This window comes from Staurois parvus, unplaced genomic scaffold (genome assembly GCF_062004578.1).
Source record: "Staurois parvus isolate SC_StPar_1 unplaced genomic scaffold, SC_StPar_1.0 ptg000202l, whole genome shotgun sequence".
Classification (NCBI taxonomy): domain Eukaryota; kingdom Metazoa; phylum Chordata; class Amphibia; order Anura; family Ranidae; genus Staurois; species Staurois parvus.
In genome coordinates, this window is record NW_028317998.1 from 92,233 (window position 1) to 112,990 (window position 20,758).

Below are 20,758 nucleotides of genomic sequence, written 5' to 3' on the forward strand. Positions count from 1 at the left end.
AGCCTTCTTTGGTACAGTTGTCCTTTAATGCCCCACCCTCCTAATGCAGCCACCTGGTCAACCACTTTCTGTAGCCCCCTTCACTCCCCCCCCCCCCCAAGTGCTGCACAACAAAACTTTGTAATCAAGATGTCCCCCGCCCAGTCCTCTCTCTGCATGTGTATAGCAGCCCCATTAATTCCTATATTGGGAGTCACATTCTTCTGAATAGCTGAAGGCCGCTAGAAGTATGGCGCATTTATAGAAATAAATGAGGTTATTGTACAAACGCACAGCAAGAAAAAGGACCTAATGGTGATGTTTTAATACAAAGTCTGTGCAAAGATTTAAGGCATTTGGATACACCATCCAAACTCTCAACAAAACGGCACAGATTAAGAATAAAATCCAAATCTATTTACTGTAGCACAGACAATATCCTTTTAAACAACTTATCAAGATAGTTTTGTATAATGGCTTTACCATTGTCACTCGGCTCATCAATCTCATCTTCAGACGAATTCAGATTTGGTTTGCCATGGCCAATAGGGTTAGGACTGCTCCTTGCAACCCAAAAACCTGTAGCAGGAACTATTGTACTAGTTTGATTCTAGAAAAAGAAAAAAAAAAATTCTAATCTCAATTATACTCAAACACCCAGTCAAGTGTCCCCTTAAATTGATGGTCAGTGAAAAGGGGTTCCTTTACTTTGGTGGTGACTGGGAGTAGGGCCATCTTACACTGGTGGTCTGTGGGAAAATACACCTTACATGGTTGTCAGTGGAAAAAATACATCCAAATTTTTAAAAAGATGTCAGAGGTAACTTAGAGGAAGAAACTGCTCATCTTTCAAGGAACCCCAAAGCAACATCTTGGAGGAACCCTAGCATTCCATGGACCCCTGGTTGATAAAACCTGGTCTACAGAGTGGCAGAGTAATTAGCAACCCTGGCATCACCTTGGATTCTAGGATCTAAGATGTGCCGCATAAGCATTTAGTAAACCTTTTCTTAAAGGCTCAGCCACTTAAAGGCAACATAGCAGGGCAGACTTAAACTTGGTTTGCTGGGGATACCATCCATCATACAACAGGCCTCAATGAAACTAATCACAGGCTCTGAGCAGATTTCTGTTGTAAGAGAACCTGGCATAATGTTGTTCTGTATGTATGCAAATATTTATAAAAACATAAAATTGAAAAAATAAATAAAAAATAAATAAATAAAAAACACACACTATCCCATTGTAGCTCCCCTTTAAAAAGGGCAGTTACAGTTTTAAGGCAGTTACAGTTTTGTTGCTAGAGATTCTGCATTAAAAAAATATAAAAGCTGATCATTATAAGCATCGCTGTCAGTGGTAAATTGTTTGCCCCAGCCTTCTAATGGCTACATCTGCATGACAGCTTGTCCTGTTGAAAAACAGATGCATTAGCTAGATCACCAGGTGAAAAAAAAAAAAAAAAAAAAAAAGAAGAAAGCAAGCCTAAAAAAGAAACCCAATGTAGCCACCACATCCAAGAGTTTGTTAGCCACAATCAAATAAATGTTTACTTTTGGGTTTATTATCTCTTTACGGGATACAATGCAATTACCAGGGGACATATATTAAATATTTATGAAAGAATAAAAATAAAAGTCCAAATTGTCAGTCTATAAAAACTTAACCAACACTCCAAACCCATTGTAGCTCCCCATTAAAGAGCATTTCTAGGCTGTTAGATTTCCAAACACTAGCCAATTCAGTGCCATATAGTGATATATACTGTATATATTGAATTAGTGAAGGGATAATATATGCAATTACCAGGGATTATCATTTGCTATATTGTGGCAAAAGGAAAATTGCCCTTTTAACAGAGGATACTACTGAGGTTTTTCATCTCCCAGGGCCCCCTTTCCCTTGACTTTCAGTTTAAAAGGGTCCTGAGAGACCAAAAACCTCACTGGTATGTTTTTCTAGGAAATCAGATTTTCCTCTTGCCAGTGTGCTATGTGGATCTTAAATTAAAGGATTTAATAAAATAAACATTTTAAAAATCAACCAACATACCAGCACTCACTAGATAAGCACCGGAGATTTGTTGAGGGATTGGGGGGGGGGGGGGTATTGCTGCATATCTGTGGCTACTGAAAATACATTTCAACAGAAGCAGCTAGGGTGTTGAATGTCAGGATTCATGCCAACAACCAATATAATGAAGCGGCTTTACAGAAAGCTTGTGTATATGAATTCAGTGAGTGGCAATAAGTAAGCATCTGCCCAAACAAATATCAGTTTAGGTTGCTTAGTTTAGGTTGCACTGTCTATTAAAACTTAACACTGGATTCAGAAAAACAAAATTCCTTAACTTCAATTTCTAGCTGTATGTTGACACCTACAGGCAAAGTTGGGAAGTTAGCATCATCTCCTTCCTCAATCTCATAATAAGTTATAGTGTCTTCCAAGCCTCGCTGTTCTTCATCTCTGTCAGATACATAGCCAAACTGGCATTCTTTATTTACACAAGGCATCTGCCTGCGGCTTCGTGTATATGACCTGTTAAAAAAAAAAAAAAAAAAAAAAAAAAGGAGGAGGTAAGAAAGTCCTGTGTATGAATACTCAATTCAGTGTCTGCACTCCTCTACTCCAAGGAGATACTGCCAACTCTTCTGGGCAAACTAGAGAAATTCAGATTCTGGAAAGGCCTTTCTGATTTTATTAGTACAGTGATACGCAGCAAGTTTAAAGCCATTAAATTACAGAAGTCAACACCTCTTCCTCACCATGAAGAGGAGTTTGCATAGCATATTAGGTTTGCTTGTTACAGCTGAATTGCTAAAATCTGAGCCATTAAGTAAAATGTAATTGTAATTTTAATCTTAAACAAATTGGAATGGTAACTCTGGCAAAGTAGCACTGTGCTATGAAAGAATCAGCAAAACAATTATGTTTAATGGAAAACCGCTCCATGGAGAGGGTGAGACTTAAAGATCACAACACCATGTATACTTTAGTATAACAAACATTGATGTTCCACCCACTTTTGTAAGCAATGTGATCTCACAAAAAACAAAAAAAAACAAAAACACAAAACACTAGCAGTCTGCATGCTAACAATCCCTGAAATTCATGAAATGCTGACAGACATATTTGGCAAACGGGTTTTTCGTGTGTTTTAAAAGTGGTGCAGCATGCACCAAAAAAAAACCCAAACCAAAAACCCCCACAAATTTACCAGTCTAGAAAATGTACTTTATTTTGGCACATCTGCTGACACTTTTAGAATGCACACAAGCCACTTTAACAAAATTTGTCTTCACCAGTTTCTCATTCTCTATGCCACAAGTTTATTTTAATTGGCACCACTTTCATAAAATACAACCCCTGGCAAAAGGTATGGAATCACTTCTCTTGAAAATGTTCATTCAATGGTTTAAATATGTAGAAACAAAAACTAATCACAGACACACCTCAAAACCAATTTCAATTTAACAGTCCATCCTTCTGGCTTTAAGAAACACTTAAATATGGAATTACTCAACTATGAGGAAAATTATTCTGGAATCAAAAAAAAAAAAAAAAAAAAAGTACACCGCTAGTACTTTGTTCCACCATCTCTGGATTTTATAACAGCTTGAAAACTCTGAGGCATGGATTTAACTATCGAAAAAATGTATTCTTTATCAATCCAGCTCCAACTTTCTCTTTTTGCAGTTGCCAGACCAGCTTTGCAGGTTGGAGCCTTGTCCTGGACTATTTTCTTTAATTTCCACCATAGATTTTCAATTGTATTGAGGTCCGGACTACTTGCAGGCTATGCCATTGACATAGGTCTTTCTTGAAGGAAAGTTTTCATGGCTTTTGCCATATAGCAAGATGCATTATCATCCTGAGAACATGTCAGCATCACCAAACATTCTTTTCAAATTATGAAATTAAAGTATCTAAAATCTCAATATAAACTTGTGCATTTATTGAAGATTTAATGACGGTCATCTCCCCTGTACCTTTACCTGACATGCAATCCCATATCAATGATTGTGGAAATTTGCATGTTTTCTTCAGGCAGTTGTCTTTATACATTTCATTGGAACGGCAAACAAAAGTTCCAGCATCACCACCCTCCCCAATGCAGATTCACGATTCATCACCGAATATCATCTTCATTCACAATCCACGATTGCTTTTCTTTAGCCCACTGTAGCCTTGTTTTTTTCTGTTTAGGTGTTAATGATGGTTTTCATTTGGCTTTTCTGTATGTAAATCCCATTTCCTTTAAGCGATGTCTTACAGTTTGGTCACAGACATTGACTCCAGTTTCTGCCCATTTGTTTTGTTCTGCATTTTCTGTTTTCAAGGCATATTGTTTTACGTTTTCCATCTTGACGCTTTGATGTCCTCCTTGGTCTACCAGTACGCTTCTTTTACAGCTTTCCCGTTTGATTTGTACTTGGTCCAGATTTTAGACAGATGACTGGGAACAACCAACATCTTTTGCAACATTCCGTGAGGATTTACCTTCTTGAACACGTTTTATAGTCCGCCTTTGTTTCAACTGACATCTCTCATGTTGGAGCCATGATTCGTGTCAATCAGCTTGGTGCAACAGCTCATCCGGTGTGCAAGCACTCTTTTTAACTGCAGACTAACTGCAAAGTACATAGTGATTCCATAGTATTTTCCTCAGCATTGAGTGATGCCATATTTTTTTTTCCTCTGCTCGATCTTCAAAAATAATTGCAATTGACTAGTTTTCTTTTTTTATGTTTTCTAAAAAGCCAGAAGGTTGCAATGTTAAATGAAAATAGTTTTGAGGCATGTCTTTTTCTACACAGTTAAATGAACATTTTCCAAGACAGTGGTGATTCCATACTTTTTGCCAGGGGTTGTATGAATAGTCGATATTTTATTTTGAATTTAGTGCATTCATTGCGGCACAATGTAAAAGTGGCATATTTTAGAACTACCCAAATTTGGTCACTGTCAGAATCAAGTGTCCAGATGCTTCAAGAATTTGGCGCAGTACTTTACAAAAGAGGGATTAACACCAGAAAAGTGACACAGCAGCTTTACTGAATTCTTCACTATGTGCCGAGACAAATTTGTACTAATAAAAAAGGTAATAATCCTGCCATTATACTGCTACAGCAGGTGAAGTTTTAGATTTGCAGACTGGACACAAGCAAATGGTTTGGACTAAACTTGTTTTTAAATCTTTTTTGCAACACTTATAAAATATACTCCTGCATGACGTGATAAAGAGCAATTATTGAATCAGAAGACCTTTTTATCACACATTGGCTTGTAAACTTTGTGCCAACCCGTATAGGAAAAGCTATTTGCTCTCTGTAGTTGTCTGGGACTAGTTTTAGAGCCACAAGTTCTCCTCAAGCAAATTTGTACCACAGAGGGTACTTTTGACAGCTTCAGGGGGGTATTTTTGCTTGGTAGAGGAATTTTATGACTGCATATCATTTTAGAAAAAGGGTAACAAAGCTGTATAAAAACAGACCAAAAAGCTTTTAGAAGCACAAATGGTTTGGAAAACATTAAAACAATTAGAGAGTACAGGTTATTAATTTCCACATGTCAAGTGAAACTGGTGACCTGCAACATAATCAAAACTTAGCTTTTATTAGGTGGTACATACTTTACGTAAGCTTATATACGGTTACCCGCATGAAAAAGTGTCAAATCTTGCGCAAAACAAATTTTGATTATCCTATACTGGCATTTTGAAGGTCCTAAATTTTTTTTTTTTCCTATTACTTTTCAAAAACATGAACATACAAATCAAATAATTTCTACTGCATGATAAATTGCAATTGAATACGCAAAAATATAGTAACTTGCTCGATCACGGTTGTTGAAGTTTTCCTTGTTGAACCCAAGCTAACTGGGATTAGGTTTGTGCGTGCTCTATGTGTGAGAACTGAAGAATTTATAAATACTTTATACATGCTTACCGGGTCCGATAGGTATAATTATCAAAGCTCTGGTAGCACCTCTTCCCTGGATTGTGGTAAAAAGGAATCTCTGGGCTTATTATGGCATGTCTGTTAATATATCGAGGTGAAGACCTTGAATATGAGAAATATCGTAAAATGCATATGTACACAAGCTACATTAATGCAAATTCACTCTAGTACAAACCAAAAAAACATGCAACAGGTTCAACAAGTACAGTACTGTATCTATATTAATGTGGGTCATTAAAAAAAAACACAACTGCATGTCTCTGCACTCTCTGGAAGCCAATTATGAAGGAAAAAAAAGGCAGTCCAGTAGTTTAGAATTCAGCTTTTTGAAAAATCCATGCCACTAAAACTGCTATAATGCAACTATTAAAAAGTTATTATTCAGTTTCACTGCATGTGCATTAAAAATTACATCTGAACCTTCGTGAACAATTTAATTTAGGATTTTGACAGAATAAGGAAGGGTTAGAGCCTTCATCAGGTTTATATTGACGTTCATCCCCCTATTCTTCCAGGATAGACCACTTATCTTACTTCCTGTGTGACAGAAGGCAAGTGAAAACTCCAAAAAGGGTTCACAATCTTACAGAAAAACTTTTAAAATAACAGTAGAATGAAGGCAATAAAAACCCTTACAGAAATTTGTACTTTTTTAAAATACTAGTATATGTACACATTTACTACACCAACATATGGGAAATAACCTTCTCTTTACCAAATGAAACATTAACTCATTAAGACCTACTTTGGTATGCCAAATCCTCGGCTTTGACGGCGCGGAGATTGGAGAGGTTGGAAGTGTTCATAAGAAGTTATATTTGCCGAAGCCTGCAAATTAGGCAATCAGATAGAAAATTTGTGTGTTTGGTTTGGCATCATAGCTACATTCAAATTTGTACAGACCTCTTTTCTACGTACTTTTTTGAATAGTCTTTTCCGAGATTTCAGATCAAGCTCTATAAAGTATAGCATAAAATAAGTTTTCTTCCAGTTACAAATATGGTTTTCAGGTCTGAACATAATTTAAAAAATGTCCAGCATGTAAAAATCTAAAAATTCAAAGCAGTGGATCTTTTCTTACCTTAATTGTTCTCTATTTAGCAATCAAAATTACTGGTCACATACACACATTTTCCTCTTGGGTAGAATACATTTTCAATAACAGCTTAGTAGTTTTTACAATATTTGCACATTTAACAAAAGATGAATTTTAACAGGATTCACAAAGCACTTTAAACAGAAAAGGTTTACACCTTCTTACAAGCACGATTTAGAGGTAGGTACTCCTGCCAGGTTTTTATCTTCACAATAAGGCCTCATGCACACAGAATGTTTGCTTTGCTCCTCTGAATGACAAAACTTGCATTAGAAAAGCAGCTTATAAATATGCCTAAAGCCATGTATTGCACATGCATGCAGGAGCATCAAGTGTTTGCACATTAATGTATTCCATTGGTCAAAATATCAATTGTATGCTTTTAACTGGTGTTTTCTTCAGCTTGTAAATGCTCCTCTTCTAATAGGTCTGTAATGCCTATGTGTGCAAGGATACATAGGCTAACATAAAAGGTGCTTTTACAGACTGGGACAAAAAAACAAACAAAAACCCTGTTTCACATGGGCTTCAGCTTATACAAAAGCAGTCTGAGCAACATGCTTTGACAAAGCATTTGCAGATCTTTCATCACGCTTTGTTGAGCTTCTAAAGTATCATTCAACTAGAGTTTAAACACTGAACACAGATCCTAAAAGAAGCACTGATTGCTACTTTAAACAAGCTGCTAGTAGGCTTCACGACTTCTTGAAGCTTGTTGAAAGCCTTCTGAAGCCTGTTAGCTTTTTTTAAAGTGGCAATCAGCACTCCCATTAGGATCTGTATTCAACATTTACAAACTGGAGTTGAATTTTACTTTAAAAGCTTCAAAGCTTGCGGAAAGCTCTGTGAATGCTTTGCCAAAGCTTGCTGTTCATACTTCTCTTATACAAGCTAAAGCCCATGTGAAACAGGCCTAAAAGCAGTGTTTAGGCCCAGTGTGTCTTATAATCCTTATAATCCTCCCCCAGCATACACGTAGGTATACAAAGGCTGTAGGGAAGGCATGAGAAGTGAAGAGAGAAGGAAAAAACCTGTAATACAGTTTACCTAAATCTGTGTCTATACTTATACGTGTAACCAAAAGCTCCAATTTTAGATGGAGAAAGATCAATTTTTGACAAATACCTAAAGGTTTGGAAGCTTGAAGAAAGGGTGTTTGGCTTTGTAAACCAAAACAGACTGCAGGTTATAAATGGATTGATCCAAATTTTACATTTTATAATAGAATTTCTCTTTACTCAATTCAAGTAAAAACATGCGTGCAGATGAGAAAACACACACAAACAAAAGCACAAACCTAGGTCACTGTTGTAACCTGCAGGTATTTTCTGGTAGTTTGCACTTTTCCTGTTAGTGGATGAATTCCAGGCAGGGACTGGAATCACCTGGGTCACTGGTTTTAAATGAGCTAGTGGGACAATGTGCCTGGGGGAAAAAAAAAAATAAAATTTCAGTCATCAAAAGTTCACTGATATTAATGTGGAGTTTATGCACCATGAGTGCAAACCACATGATCTGTAGTAGATAAATGAGAAACCTAAAACACATATGGGCACAGCTACAACATGCGGTGTTCGGATGAATCCATAAAAATCTTCTAGAAAACCAAAAACCCCATAAGCAGAATTACTGAATCACCTCATTTAGTTACTGGCATATAAAAAATGAAATGAGTTTTGATGGCTATTCGAACTATAATTTTATTTTTATTATCAAATGAACATGTGTACCTGAACATGAATAAATATGGATGAGCTGGCAACTGAGACGCCAGTCCAGCCCTCTTAAGGGAAATGTTTAACCACTTGCCCTCCAGAAGATTTACCCTTCTCCCTGACCAGGCCATTTTTTGCAATACGACGCGGTGTTACTTTAGAGCTTTTGACAATTGCGCAATCATGCAACGCTGTATATAAATTAAATTCGTCAAGTATTTCACACAAAGAGCTTTCTTTTGGTGGTATTTGATCTTTGCAAGGTTTTTTTTTTGTTACATTTTTTTTGTGCTATAAACAAAAGACTGAATTTTGAAAAAATATATATTTTTTGAAAGTTATAGCATCTACAAATGGCAGTATATATACACTGGAATTTTTAGGGTTTTTTTTATACCAGTAATGGCAGCGATCTATAGCAGGGCAATCTGACACTGGGTGGGAACCAACTGCCACAGATATCTCCAGTGATACTAATAATGCCAATAAAAAGCACCAACACTGCACTAATGACACTGGGCAGGAAGGGGTTAACACGTGGGGCAATTAAAGGGTTAACGCTGTTCGGGAGTGATTTTATGGTGTACTGTGTGCTGTTTTATAAGCAGACATGCTGCTTTCCATCTCTGCTGTGCAGAGTGCTAGAAAGCAGCACGTCAATGCTGACAGGGGAGAGATCTGTGTTTACACACGGATCTCTCCCCTCAGCTTTACCAATGATCAAGTCCCAGCCAAAAATTGCTGGCCGGGAACCAGCGAGTAACATCCTCAGAAGCCAATAGCAGTGTGGGTAGGACGGCACGTGCGCCCCCTACCCGGAAGTGTAGTACATCTGCTATGGGTCAGCAGGTAAGTATCTCAATCTAGTTAGCAGTGGCTAGTACATGGAAAGATTACTGAAAAAAAAAAAAAAAAAACACAACACACACATACCACACAAATTGGCTAAGAGCTACTGTACAGGAGACGGAGACATTATGTTTTAATCACATCTATAGAAAGAATGGCATAAACTAATCACCATAAACTAGTCTTAAACTGCCTTAAAGTCCAACTTCAGGCAAAAAAAAAAAAATGTATCCCTTGCACAGGGGTTGTGCCCACACTGCAAGGATTAATTCCTAGTTTATGTCTAGGGAACAATAAAAGGAGATTTACTAACCCAATCCTAAGCTCTTCCCCACAACATATGTGCTCCCCGGTTACACCGATCTAAGGTCCTGACATCAAGACCAAAGCAAGGTCCCTAGCACTTCACTAGATGTGAAGGCACTGACCGACAGTCCACTACCTGTGGGGGAGTGTCACCTGCCAGGGGAGTGGAGGATCAGGTAAGTAAAAACAGTTTATCCTCCCCTAGAAAAAACAGCCCTTGGCTCTTAAAAGACAATACACTAAGCAAAGCTTTCAAAGGATTGGATTGAAATAAATGGAAATCTGCAGGCTGCCATTGCATTGTTTTTGTGTCTTCAAAACCTGCTAAGCTTCCCACCTTAAATATCCATGCATATCAGTTAGGAGGAAGAAGAAAAAACCTGTACCAAGGTATGGACATTGGTGGTACTGGACAATGCTGGTGGCCTGGTTGTGATGTGGATGCTATGGTTTCAGTACTTTAAGCAACTGGCCTATACCACATATACAGAGCTGGAGTTATGACTTTCTTCACACACCTCTTAGAGGGCAACTCAAAATAATGAAAACAGATACAGCCAGGCAACTAAAGTATTTTCTCTTACAGAAGATTCAGTATAAAATTCAATAACTTACTTCTCTGCAAGCTCTTCAATAAACACAGTTACAGAGTTGCTGTCATGTCCAACTTCTTGGATATGGGCATTATAATATCGTCCACCAGGCTCTAATCGTACCTATATAATTAGAAGCACTAAATATTTAAAGTGTAACTAAAAACATTTAATAAAAAAAGAAAAAAAGCGAAGGTTACCCCTGCCTGATCAACAAAAAGGTTATAGCCATATATACACAAGCCTCAAATGCAGTGTTCACTCATTTCCCTGACCTTGCCTGTGCAGTATTTTGTTCCTAAACATAGACCAGCACCTCTATTGTACTCTTCCCAAGCAGCTGCTAGTCTATTGAAATTAATGGCAAGATGTCTACAACGTTCATGCCAATAACCCAGGTCCTGTGCATGTGTAATAGAAAAAGGAAAAATTGAACAAAAACACTGGCTGGAGAAGCACAGATGTTGAAGGCTGTGGGCTATCTATCTTTTTGGTGAAGGCTATATTTTTATATAAAAATTACAGTTAGGCCAAATGGTAACAAAACTATCTGCATAATTCACCCACCTGACATTTGTCACCCAAACAGTACTGCCTTCCTGCAAAGACCATATATTCAGTTTTCTGGAGCTCTACAGTTAAAAAAAAAAATGAATAACGTCAATGGAATGTTAACATCTGAATTATTTTTTAAAAAGTATAAACGTAAAAAACCCATAATATTCAAGACACAAATTTTCCAATGCAAAAAGAAAAAAAGGTCTAAGTATACAATTGTGACTTTAATTCTACCTTTGGGAACCATAAAAAGGTGAACTTATTTTAAAGATATATAAAACCCAAATTTTTATTACAAGGTATTGTAAAAAAAAACAAAAAAAAAAACACAAAAGATAAAGCAACAAAGTTATAGCAAAGTATTGTTCCCGTTGGTTACATGCCCTTTTTGTAGGTCTATATGTTGTGCGGGACCACTCACTTCCTTCAGGCCAGTAGTAGCAATTAACCACTTGCCCTCCAGATGATTTACCCCCCTTCCTGACCAGGCCATTTTTTGCATGAGGAATGGATGCTGCGTTACTTTAACTGACAATTGCGCAGTCATGCAATGCTGCACCCAAAAGAAATGTATGTCCTTCTTTCCCCACAAATAGAGCTTTCTTTTGGTGGTATTTGATCGCGATCAGCAACTTTCAGCGGGACTCTGGCAGGCATTCTGACAATGGGGGGAACTGACTGAGTCACTGACATCCCCAGTGACACCAATACAGTGATCAGTGCTAATAAACACTGACGCTGTACTAATGGCACTGGGCAGGAAGGGTTTAACATGTGGGGGAGATCAAAAGGGTAAACTGTGTGCTGTTTACCAGGGGCTGTGTGTTAGTGCTTCACTGTAAGCACACTGCTTTGCAAGGCTGTGCACAGCCATGCAAAACAATGTCCAGGAGCTGACAGGGAGAACTGTTTTGTTTACCAACAGTTCTTCCCCCCGGAGATGCTCGGCAATCACCGGGCGCTGGCAAATAATCACCGGCCGGGACCCAGTGAATGACAGCCGCGAATGGCGGCATGAGTAGGGCGCGCCTATATACAGTAGGGAGCTCCTATTTACACACACGTAATTTGGTGCACCTGTGCTGCCCTGTAGCAGTATATCTGCTATAGGGCGGACAGGAAGCAGTTAAAAGTACAGTAGCTTTCAAAAGAATACAATGAAAACAAATTCTAAAGAAAAAACAGATTACAAAATAATCACAATATCAATCCATTTTATATGTGTAGCACAAGAAGAGCTGGAAAACATACAGCGGGTAAAAAAGTATTGAACATGTCACCATTTTTCTAGGTTAATATACATTTCTAAATGTGATATTGACATTAATTTTTTCACCATATGTCGGTAACAACCCATGCAGTCCATACATAGAGAAACCAAAACTAGCTCAAAAATTATGTTATATGTAATAAAATGTTATGACACAGGAAAAAAAGTATTGAACACATGAAGAAAGGGAGGTTTAAAAAAAGGCATGGAAAGCCAAGACACCAACTGAAATCCATCAGTAATTAGAAAGAAATCCTGTCCCTTGTCAGTGCAAGTTAATATAAAAAGGAGCTCTCTCAAGACCTTTCCAACCTTATTGTTGCAAAACATACCGATGGCATTGGTAAGCGGATTTCTAAACTTTTGAATGTTCCAGTGAGCACTTTCACTATAAACCGGTCATGACCAGGTGCTCCTCGCAAGATTTCTGACAGGGGAGTGAAAAGAATCAGAAGAGTTGTCCAAGAGCCAAGGACCATTTGTGGAGAGCTTCAGAAAGACATGGAATTAGCAGGTACAATAGTTTCAAAGAAAACAAGTAATGCACTCAACCGCCATGGCCTGTATGCACGCTCACCAAGACTCCATTGCTGAAGAAAAAGTATCTTGAAGCCCTGTACATTATTGTAATATTCACCTGTAGTTAGTAGGTACAATAGTAGTTTTGTAGGTCTATGTGACCTGCAAAATGGTTTCACATAGACTTACAAAACTACTATTGTGCCTAACAACTACAGGTGAATATTACAATACAATTCATTTAGCATTTGTTTTCAATTGCAACGCTATTGTCCTTTAAATTACTACTACTGGTCCGGAAGAAGCAGGTGGTCCTGCGAAACTCAGACAAAAAAAAAAAAAAAAAAGGGATGACATGTACCAGCAACAAATATATTTTGCTGTAACTTTGATTGTGTTAATTTTATCATTATATGTTGTTTTTTTAAACAATACCTTGCAATTAGAATGTAGATAAAGATATAAAATCGATAACTTTGTTATGGTTACTAGAAGTATATCTAAGGCCCCAATTCTATATTTTCTTTATACGGACACAGGATAATACGAGCCAAATAAATTATTTGTAGCACTACCCCCTTAGAGGTTGCTGATGAGTTGGATCCCCCTATAGCCCTTCAGAGCCAGCCATTCAGCATTTCCCACACAAAAAACAGTCCTTGAGTGTTGGTTTTGGCATTTATTGGGGGGATTATAACTTGGGTAGGGTAAGGGGGGTATAAGATGCCCAAGGGAACCGATAACTGAGGACAACTTCCTGAAACTATTCACAAGCTTCTCTTCTCTGATGCAGTCTCTGTTGGAGTGCTAGCCAGCATCTCCTAGTTGTACCATCCCAGACGAATTCCTCTTCACCCAGTAATCTGGAGCCTTTCTTCTTGGGCAGGGGGATCTGGCTCCTGTTCCTTTAAAATGGCGAACAGTCACTAGCAGGGCTTTAATCCGGTTTCCCACCTATCCACCCAGGGGGTGCAGGTGTACTTACTCAGATCCTCTCCTGTACCACTTGCGGGTTTGGCTGCTGCTACCATTCCCATGATCTGGACTACTCCTATCCCTGCCATACAGGTGGTCCTCGCTCAGGGGGTCAAGGAGTCCTGGAGTTTTCCACCTTTCCAGCTCCAAGCTTGGAGGCAGGCCCCATCCCCCCAGGCCTCCTGGCAGCCTCACATCTTCCACCAAACTTGCCACACCTCACTCCTCTACTCTCCCAGTGGCTGCAGCTGTCAGGTGGAAGCAGTCAGGCAGCTCTGCTGCCACCGATCCCTTTCATAGCCCCCAGTTCCAGTGCTCCTGCCCCCCCACCCACAATGGTGCACTTTGCCAGGCTCTGCTTGCCCATCTATTTACTTCGCACAACCTTGTCTTTTATATTTTACCAAAATGTGGGTAATTTATTGTGTTTGTTTGCCCTAAAATTTACTTTAGTGTAATTTTTACTGAAAGTTTGCATTTCTCAGACCTTTGCAATAGTATCGTGTGACATAAAAAATTGGAACTACCACTAGTTTATTCTCTAGGGTGTCTGCTTTCAGAAAACAGATATTTTGGGATTTTTGTGTAATCTTCAGGCCTAAAATGATTTTTAGGCATCTGTGCAAAAAAAATGCTTCGGCAGCAAAAAGGTTAAGGGAGTCACAGCCCCTTGCCAAGCCTTCTGTTGGGGATTGGCTGAGTTCTCTCAAGAGTGCAGCCAGCCACTCCTCAGATCCACCCATTGCCTCCAAGGCCCCCTCCGAAAGTCTTAGAGCAGGGGGAAATTCCAGAGGGGCTGGCCTGCATAGTCTCTCAGCCCTGACCACAATATGACCCCTCTAGCTATCACACCTGAGCTTCTAACCAGCTCCTGACTAACCAATCACTGGATGACCGTAAAAACCAAGCTTTGCAAGGAAGCACGGTTTGACTGTACTGCGGGATAGAGGGCCCCCTTGTTCCTTGCCCCCTGAATGTGGTGTCCCTTATTCCTGGCCCTTGAATGTGGTATCCCTTGCTTCTGGCTTTGAACACTGAATCACTTACTAATGACCCCTGAACAGGTATAGGTGCCCCAATGTCAAATGTTGGGCCATGGCCCCTCCAATGTACCTCCGTGGATACTACACTTTATATTCCCTATTCAACACAGCTTCATTCTATACTAGGCTTTGCCCAATATTCATCGCAATGAGAAACATGCCCACTTTTTGCTGCAGTAAGCGCCACACCTTTTTCCCCAAGCCGGAGGCTCAACTTTCAATCTTGCACACAGGATCACCACTTTCAGAAAACGCCACTGGCAAGCATATTGCATAGAGCCATTGATCACAAATTTACCAATGAGTTAGCCACATGCATTACCTTTTCGACTGTCTAGCCAGACATCAAACTCTACATTCCTGTAGATTTCTGGGTCAAGAGCTTTTAACACTTTATATGGGAAAGGCATCTTGTTAGGATTTTCTGTGGTCTTTAATAGAAGAAAAAAAACAAAAAACAAAAAACACAGATTAACACATTTTAGCTTTCTGTTGCAGCTACTACTCATCAAAAAAGTAAAAATGTTGAGATGTGTTTTCAAACAACAATTTAAATAGAAAGAAAATTTATATATATGTATTTATTTATATTCATAACATCCATGTAGCTTCAATATTTGCTGGCATCTTCACAAGTGTGTTTTCTTTTACCCTTACAGTTCTGCTTATGTATATACCATACTTGGCGAATCCCCCTGGAAGCTGGAAATCACCAAGTTAGATACTCCCACTTCTGTGATCCTCACTTGATTCTGGGTTCTGAGCAGACCTTCTGCCCTGCTGCATTTTAAACACAGGAGGAGATCAGCTGCTAGGCATCATACATCAGCACCCCACCTCATTCAGAGAACACTTTGCATTCACTCTGAACATCTAAAGTATTATCTGAAAGGCCCTGGTGCCAAGCGACTGACCTGCTGTGTTCAGGATTCAGGAAGGCAGCTATTGGGCAAAGAACCCATAAGCAACTGGAGATTACTTGACTAACTGCCTACTTGTCGAATTTCCATCTTCCAGGGGGGATTGGACAGGTATGGCATATGTATGGTTACATTGGTCAAACTTGGACCAATGAAACCATGTATAAAAAGGTCCATGCATGGATTTCATCTTTAAACATGACATACAAAAAACACACACTCTAAGCACCTGGTCACACCAGCAGATTATGTTATATACTGTGAAGAAAACAGCTGAAGGAAACAGAGCAACGTGTCGATTACAATGCATCACACCATTTACCTTTTTAATGAAATGTCAAAAACTAACTTCATCTTTATGCAAGAAGGCATGCTGCACTGTGTAAGAATGCAACATGTTATACTTTTTTCCCTACACAGGACGCAAGGCACATCCATCATCAATATATGAGCATAGTGGTGTGAATAGGCGCACACATACACACACGTCTGCATGCATACACACACACACTTTCTTTCTGTAGGCATCTCAGTCAGCCATAACATGACCATCCACCTAATATTGAGTAGGCCCCCAAAACAGTCCTTAATTGTCAAGGCATGACTAGACTGCTTAATGCATGTTGCGCTACCTGGTATCAAGTCATCAGTAGAATATCTATTAAACCTATGCCGGCTTGTCTGCTTTCTATAGCGCATCCTGGTGCCCTCTCTTCCCTGGGGAAATGAAGCACACACCTCCAACCATCCACATGTGAGTGAAAGAAAATGTGATTCATCAGACCAGGCCACCTTCTTCTACTACTTTATGCTCCAGCTCTGACACTCACATGCTCATTGTAGGCATGCTTTGAACACAGGTCAGCATAGGTACCCTGACCATGCTATGTAGCCCCATATGCAACAAACTGCAGTGCATGGTGTGTTCAGACGTATTTTTATAGGAACCAGGATTAACTTTTTCAGCAATTTTAGATAGCTCTATTGGCTCAAACTGCACGGGCCAGCCTTTGCTTCTCATTTAGTTAGCCTTGGCTGCCCAGGACCTAGGTCCTGACCACTGCAAACTGGGGTCCTAGCACAGTTTATATATTTCTCAAACACACAAAGTTTGAGAATGCCTAACCAGGACATATTCTCGAACTATTAACATTTATATGAAGCTGCCCCACCCTCCACCTTTAGCAACTGTAACAGCTTCTATGCTTCTGAAAAGCTGTACACAAGATTTTGGAAATGTGTTTGTGGAAATTTGTTGCAGTTTAGCCAAGGTACATTTGTAAGGACCAAGCAATTTAATTGATCAAGAACACCTGGGTTGCTAGGAACATAAAACATAAAGTCAAGTAGGATGTGTCCCTTGTGCTGTTGCCTCTTTTAGGTAAAATCCTCCTCTATCCATGCCCCCTCACCCCTCAATCTTCCAGCGATGCAGGGGTTAATAGAACCAAGGGGCTGTCATAGGCTCTCATCAAGAGAGTGCAACTACGCCCATCATTTTCACCCCTTCCCTTCTTTTAACCATTTGCCTGTCCTCTATTTATAGATCCAGTTTCATTTGCAGAAGCTGTAGTATGGCTTCCATAAATGGAGCAGCTGAGTGTAAAGGGTTGGCATAGTTGGGCTCTCCTAATGAGAGGCTGTGATAGACCCTTGCGTCTATTAAGCCCATTAATCCCTGCCACACCAAAAGATTTATGGCGGTGAGGGGCATGGACAGAGGGATTTCACCTAAAAGAAGCAGCATCAGCACAAGGGACACCTCTTAAAAATTATGTCCCTTGTCCAGATTTTGGGGTTTATTTTTGGCTGCACATAGGTGTCCGTTTATGAAAGAAAAACAGAGATCCTGATGACCAAAGCTGATCTCTTAGATGTGCCAGTTTTTGAAGCTGAGGTGAGTGGAGAACATTTTCTTCACTTCTCGTTACAGGACACACCCTTCTGTCATTCACTTTTACAGAGATGGCCAGTTTATGAAGGCGAGATCTGAAGATCTCACTGGCCATCTCTTATATCTTAATATCTCCGTCCACCAAATCAAGCCCAGAGCTGGAGAATCTTGGTGAGACGCTTCTGTGATGTGGGGAAGGCGGCTTCTTTTTTCTTAACAGCAGCACCAGTGGGGTTAAACATTGATATAAATTATAACTATACATGTTAATGTATTACAAGGCATTCATATCTGAGCAGTGCAGAATTGTTGGCAGAACTGCACAATTCTTGCTGCAATTCCAAATTGTGTTAAAATACGCAGTGCACTTTTGGGTGCCATTCATTGTTAATAGCACCCTAAATGCTGTTAGCAGACATGAATTTTGCCGCATATTTTGTCATTTGACAAATACACTATAAAATGCACCAAAAAGCGCATTAAAAAAAAAAAGGAAAAAAAAAAAAACCACTCCATGCCCCAAAAAAGGCTGAGTTCAGCTTTTTTGGGCCTTTTTAATGCACATTTTGGTGCAAGTGTTAAAAAACATTTTGCTCCATTTTTCAATACACATTTTTTTTAAAAATGTGAGTCGAAATTTTCATGTGCATGTTGGCTCATTTTTTACCTGCATTTTTGTTTGTGTTCTGGAGACTCATGCAAAATGCATGTCATTATTGCAGTGCCATTATTTGTTAATGACACCCAGAAGTGGCTAGCAGATGTGCAGTTTGCCAAAATATGCATAACAACCAAATCAAAATGCACTTAAACCACTTGCCCTCCTAAGGATTTACCTCCCTTCCTGATCAGGCCATTTTTTGTGTTACGACACTGAGTTACTTTAACTGACAATTGCGTGGTCATGCGACACTAGACCCAAATGAAATTTACATCCTTTTTTCCCCCATGAGTTGAGCTTTCGTTTGGTGGTATTTGATCGCCTATGAAGTTTTTATTTTTTGCACTATTAAAAAAAAAATTGAGAAAAACTATTTTTTTTTAACTTTTTGCTATTAAACATGATCAGTAAAAAAAATTAAATAAATAATAAAGTTTCATCATAAATTTACACCAAAATGTATTCTGCTACATATCTTTGCTAAAAACAAAATCCCAATACGTGTAAATTAATTGCTTTACGTGAAAGTTATAGCGTTTACAAATGGGTGTATATATACACTGGGATGTTTTTATTTTTTTATTTTTACTAGTAATGGTGGTAAATCAGCGACTTAAAGCGGGACTGCGGCAGACATTCTGACACTGGGCAGGAAAGTGTTAATATGAGGGTCAATCAAGGGTTAACTATGTGCCAAGAGTGTTTTACTATGGGGCAGTGTGTGCGCTTCACTACTCACACTGCTGTGAATGTCTGTGCTGTCCAGAGCAGTATGCCTGAGCTGACAAGGAGGAGAACTGTTAACAAACAAAACCGGTCTCCCCATTGGAGATCGTTGGAAATCACCGGGCAACGGCGAATAATTACTGGCCGGGACCCGGTGATTGACAGCCGCAGCCACGAATGGCGGTGCAGGTAGGGCTTGCGCACGCCCCCTACCCAAAAATGCTAAATCTCCTATATACACGTGATTTGGTGCATCCATGCCACCCTGTAGCAGTTTTTCTGCTACAGGGCAGTCAGGAAGTGGTTAAAAAGGGCCAAAATCTGTGCTAAGAAAAGTGCCAAAATCTGCATTACAAACCACACCAAAATGTAGGTTAAAATAACCTGTGCCTAAATGTGTGTTTAGAAAAGTGCCAAAATGCACAAAAAAGAAGCCAAAATTTGTTAAAAAGCGACAAAATGCAATAAATAATGCTAAGATGCACAATAAAAAGGAGCCAAAATATACATTTAAAGAATGTGCCAAAATGTGTGTAAAAAAAGTACTAGTGGTCAGTGCTTATTATTTTGTAATTGCATCGTCTTTTTCAGTTTGGTTTCACTGTTTAACCACTTGCTAACTGCGCTATAGCCGAATGACGGCTACAGAGTGGTTGTCCAGTTCTGGGAGGGAGTCATATTATGTCCTCCCAGAACGCACCCTCCATCGCGCCCCCGGCGATCTCTGTGATCGCTGTGTCCTACGGGCACAACTGATCCCATCATGTGGTAAAAGGCCAATCACAGCAGTCTTTTACCACGTGATCAGCTGTGTCCAATGACACAGCAGATCACCAGGTAAATGCAGTTGCTGGTTATTGGCTGCACTTTCCTCACCCTGCCACAGCGTGAGGAAAGTACTGCCGATAACCGGCAATTGTCAGAAAACAGATCGGCACTGATCATCAGTGCCCTGATGACCTGTGCCCAGCAGTGCCGCCCACCTGTGCCCAGCAGTGCCACCCAGCAGTGCCCCTCAGTGAAGGAGAAAAATTACCTGCTTGCTAAATTTTATAATAGAAAACAAAGAAACTTTTTTTTTCCAAATGTCTTGCTCTTTTTTTGTTTATAGCGCACAAAATAAAACACCCAGCGGCGAATAAATACCACCAAAAGAAAGCTCTATTTATGTGAAAAAATTTATAAAAATGTCATATGGGTACAAAGTTGCATGACTGCGCAATTGTCAGTGTGACAGCGCTGAAAATTGGCTTGGGCAGGAAAGAGATATAAGTGCCCAGTAGGCAAGTGGTTAAACTCAGGTGATCCGTAATCACACAACTATCTCAGATCACATGCAGCACCTCCCCCTTCTACCCAGATCTCAGAGGAAAAACTTCTCTTCTCCTTCTGAGAACAAATGTTCTCCGCTTCATAAAATGTTCTCAGCTTCATAAACAGGGGGACAAAGAAGATAAATTCTCAGCTTAATAAATGTACACCTTCGGCTTTAATCTTTTCACTGTTCTGTGGCACTGAATTCTTATAGGTACCGAAAGATTGAGGCATGTGAGGCCATCATTTTGTAATATAAGAGTTAACAAAACCTACAGTATTTATTCTCTCTCTCTCTAAAATACACAGTTTTTTCCCCTTCTTTTAGAAGACAGTCTCATACTTTTTTTCGTTTTTTATTAATATATCATCTCGACTGC

At 39.4% G+C, this 20,758-nt stretch overlaps 1 protein-coding gene across 1 annotated transcript in view; it reads right to left on the bottom strand.

The window, feature by feature from the left end:
• LOC149461422 (UDP-N-acetylglucosamine transferase subunit ALG13-like) overlaps window positions 1–20,758 on the bottom strand; it is a 180,923-nt gene that overhangs the window by 84,204 nt on the left and 75,961 nt on the right. Inside the window, exons 9-17 of the mRNA XM_089678257.1 lie at window positions 15,186–15,294; window positions 11,066–11,130; window positions 10,521–10,621; window positions 8,333–8,460; window positions 6,843–6,895; window positions 6,685–6,767; window positions 5,928–6,041; window positions 2,361–2,517; window positions 463–589 (exon numbers count right to left, since the gene is read on the bottom strand). Coding sequence (XP_089534383.1) covers window positions 463–589; window positions 2,361–2,517; window positions 5,928–6,041; window positions 6,685–6,767; window positions 6,843–6,895; window positions 8,333–8,460; window positions 10,521–10,621; window positions 11,066–11,130; window positions 15,186–15,294 — 937 coding nt within the window. The remainder of the gene's footprint in view (window positions 1–462; window positions 590–2,360; window positions 2,518–5,927; window positions 6,042–6,684; window positions 6,768–6,842; window positions 6,896–8,332; window positions 8,461–10,520; window positions 10,622–11,065; window positions 11,131–15,185; window positions 15,295–20,758) is intronic.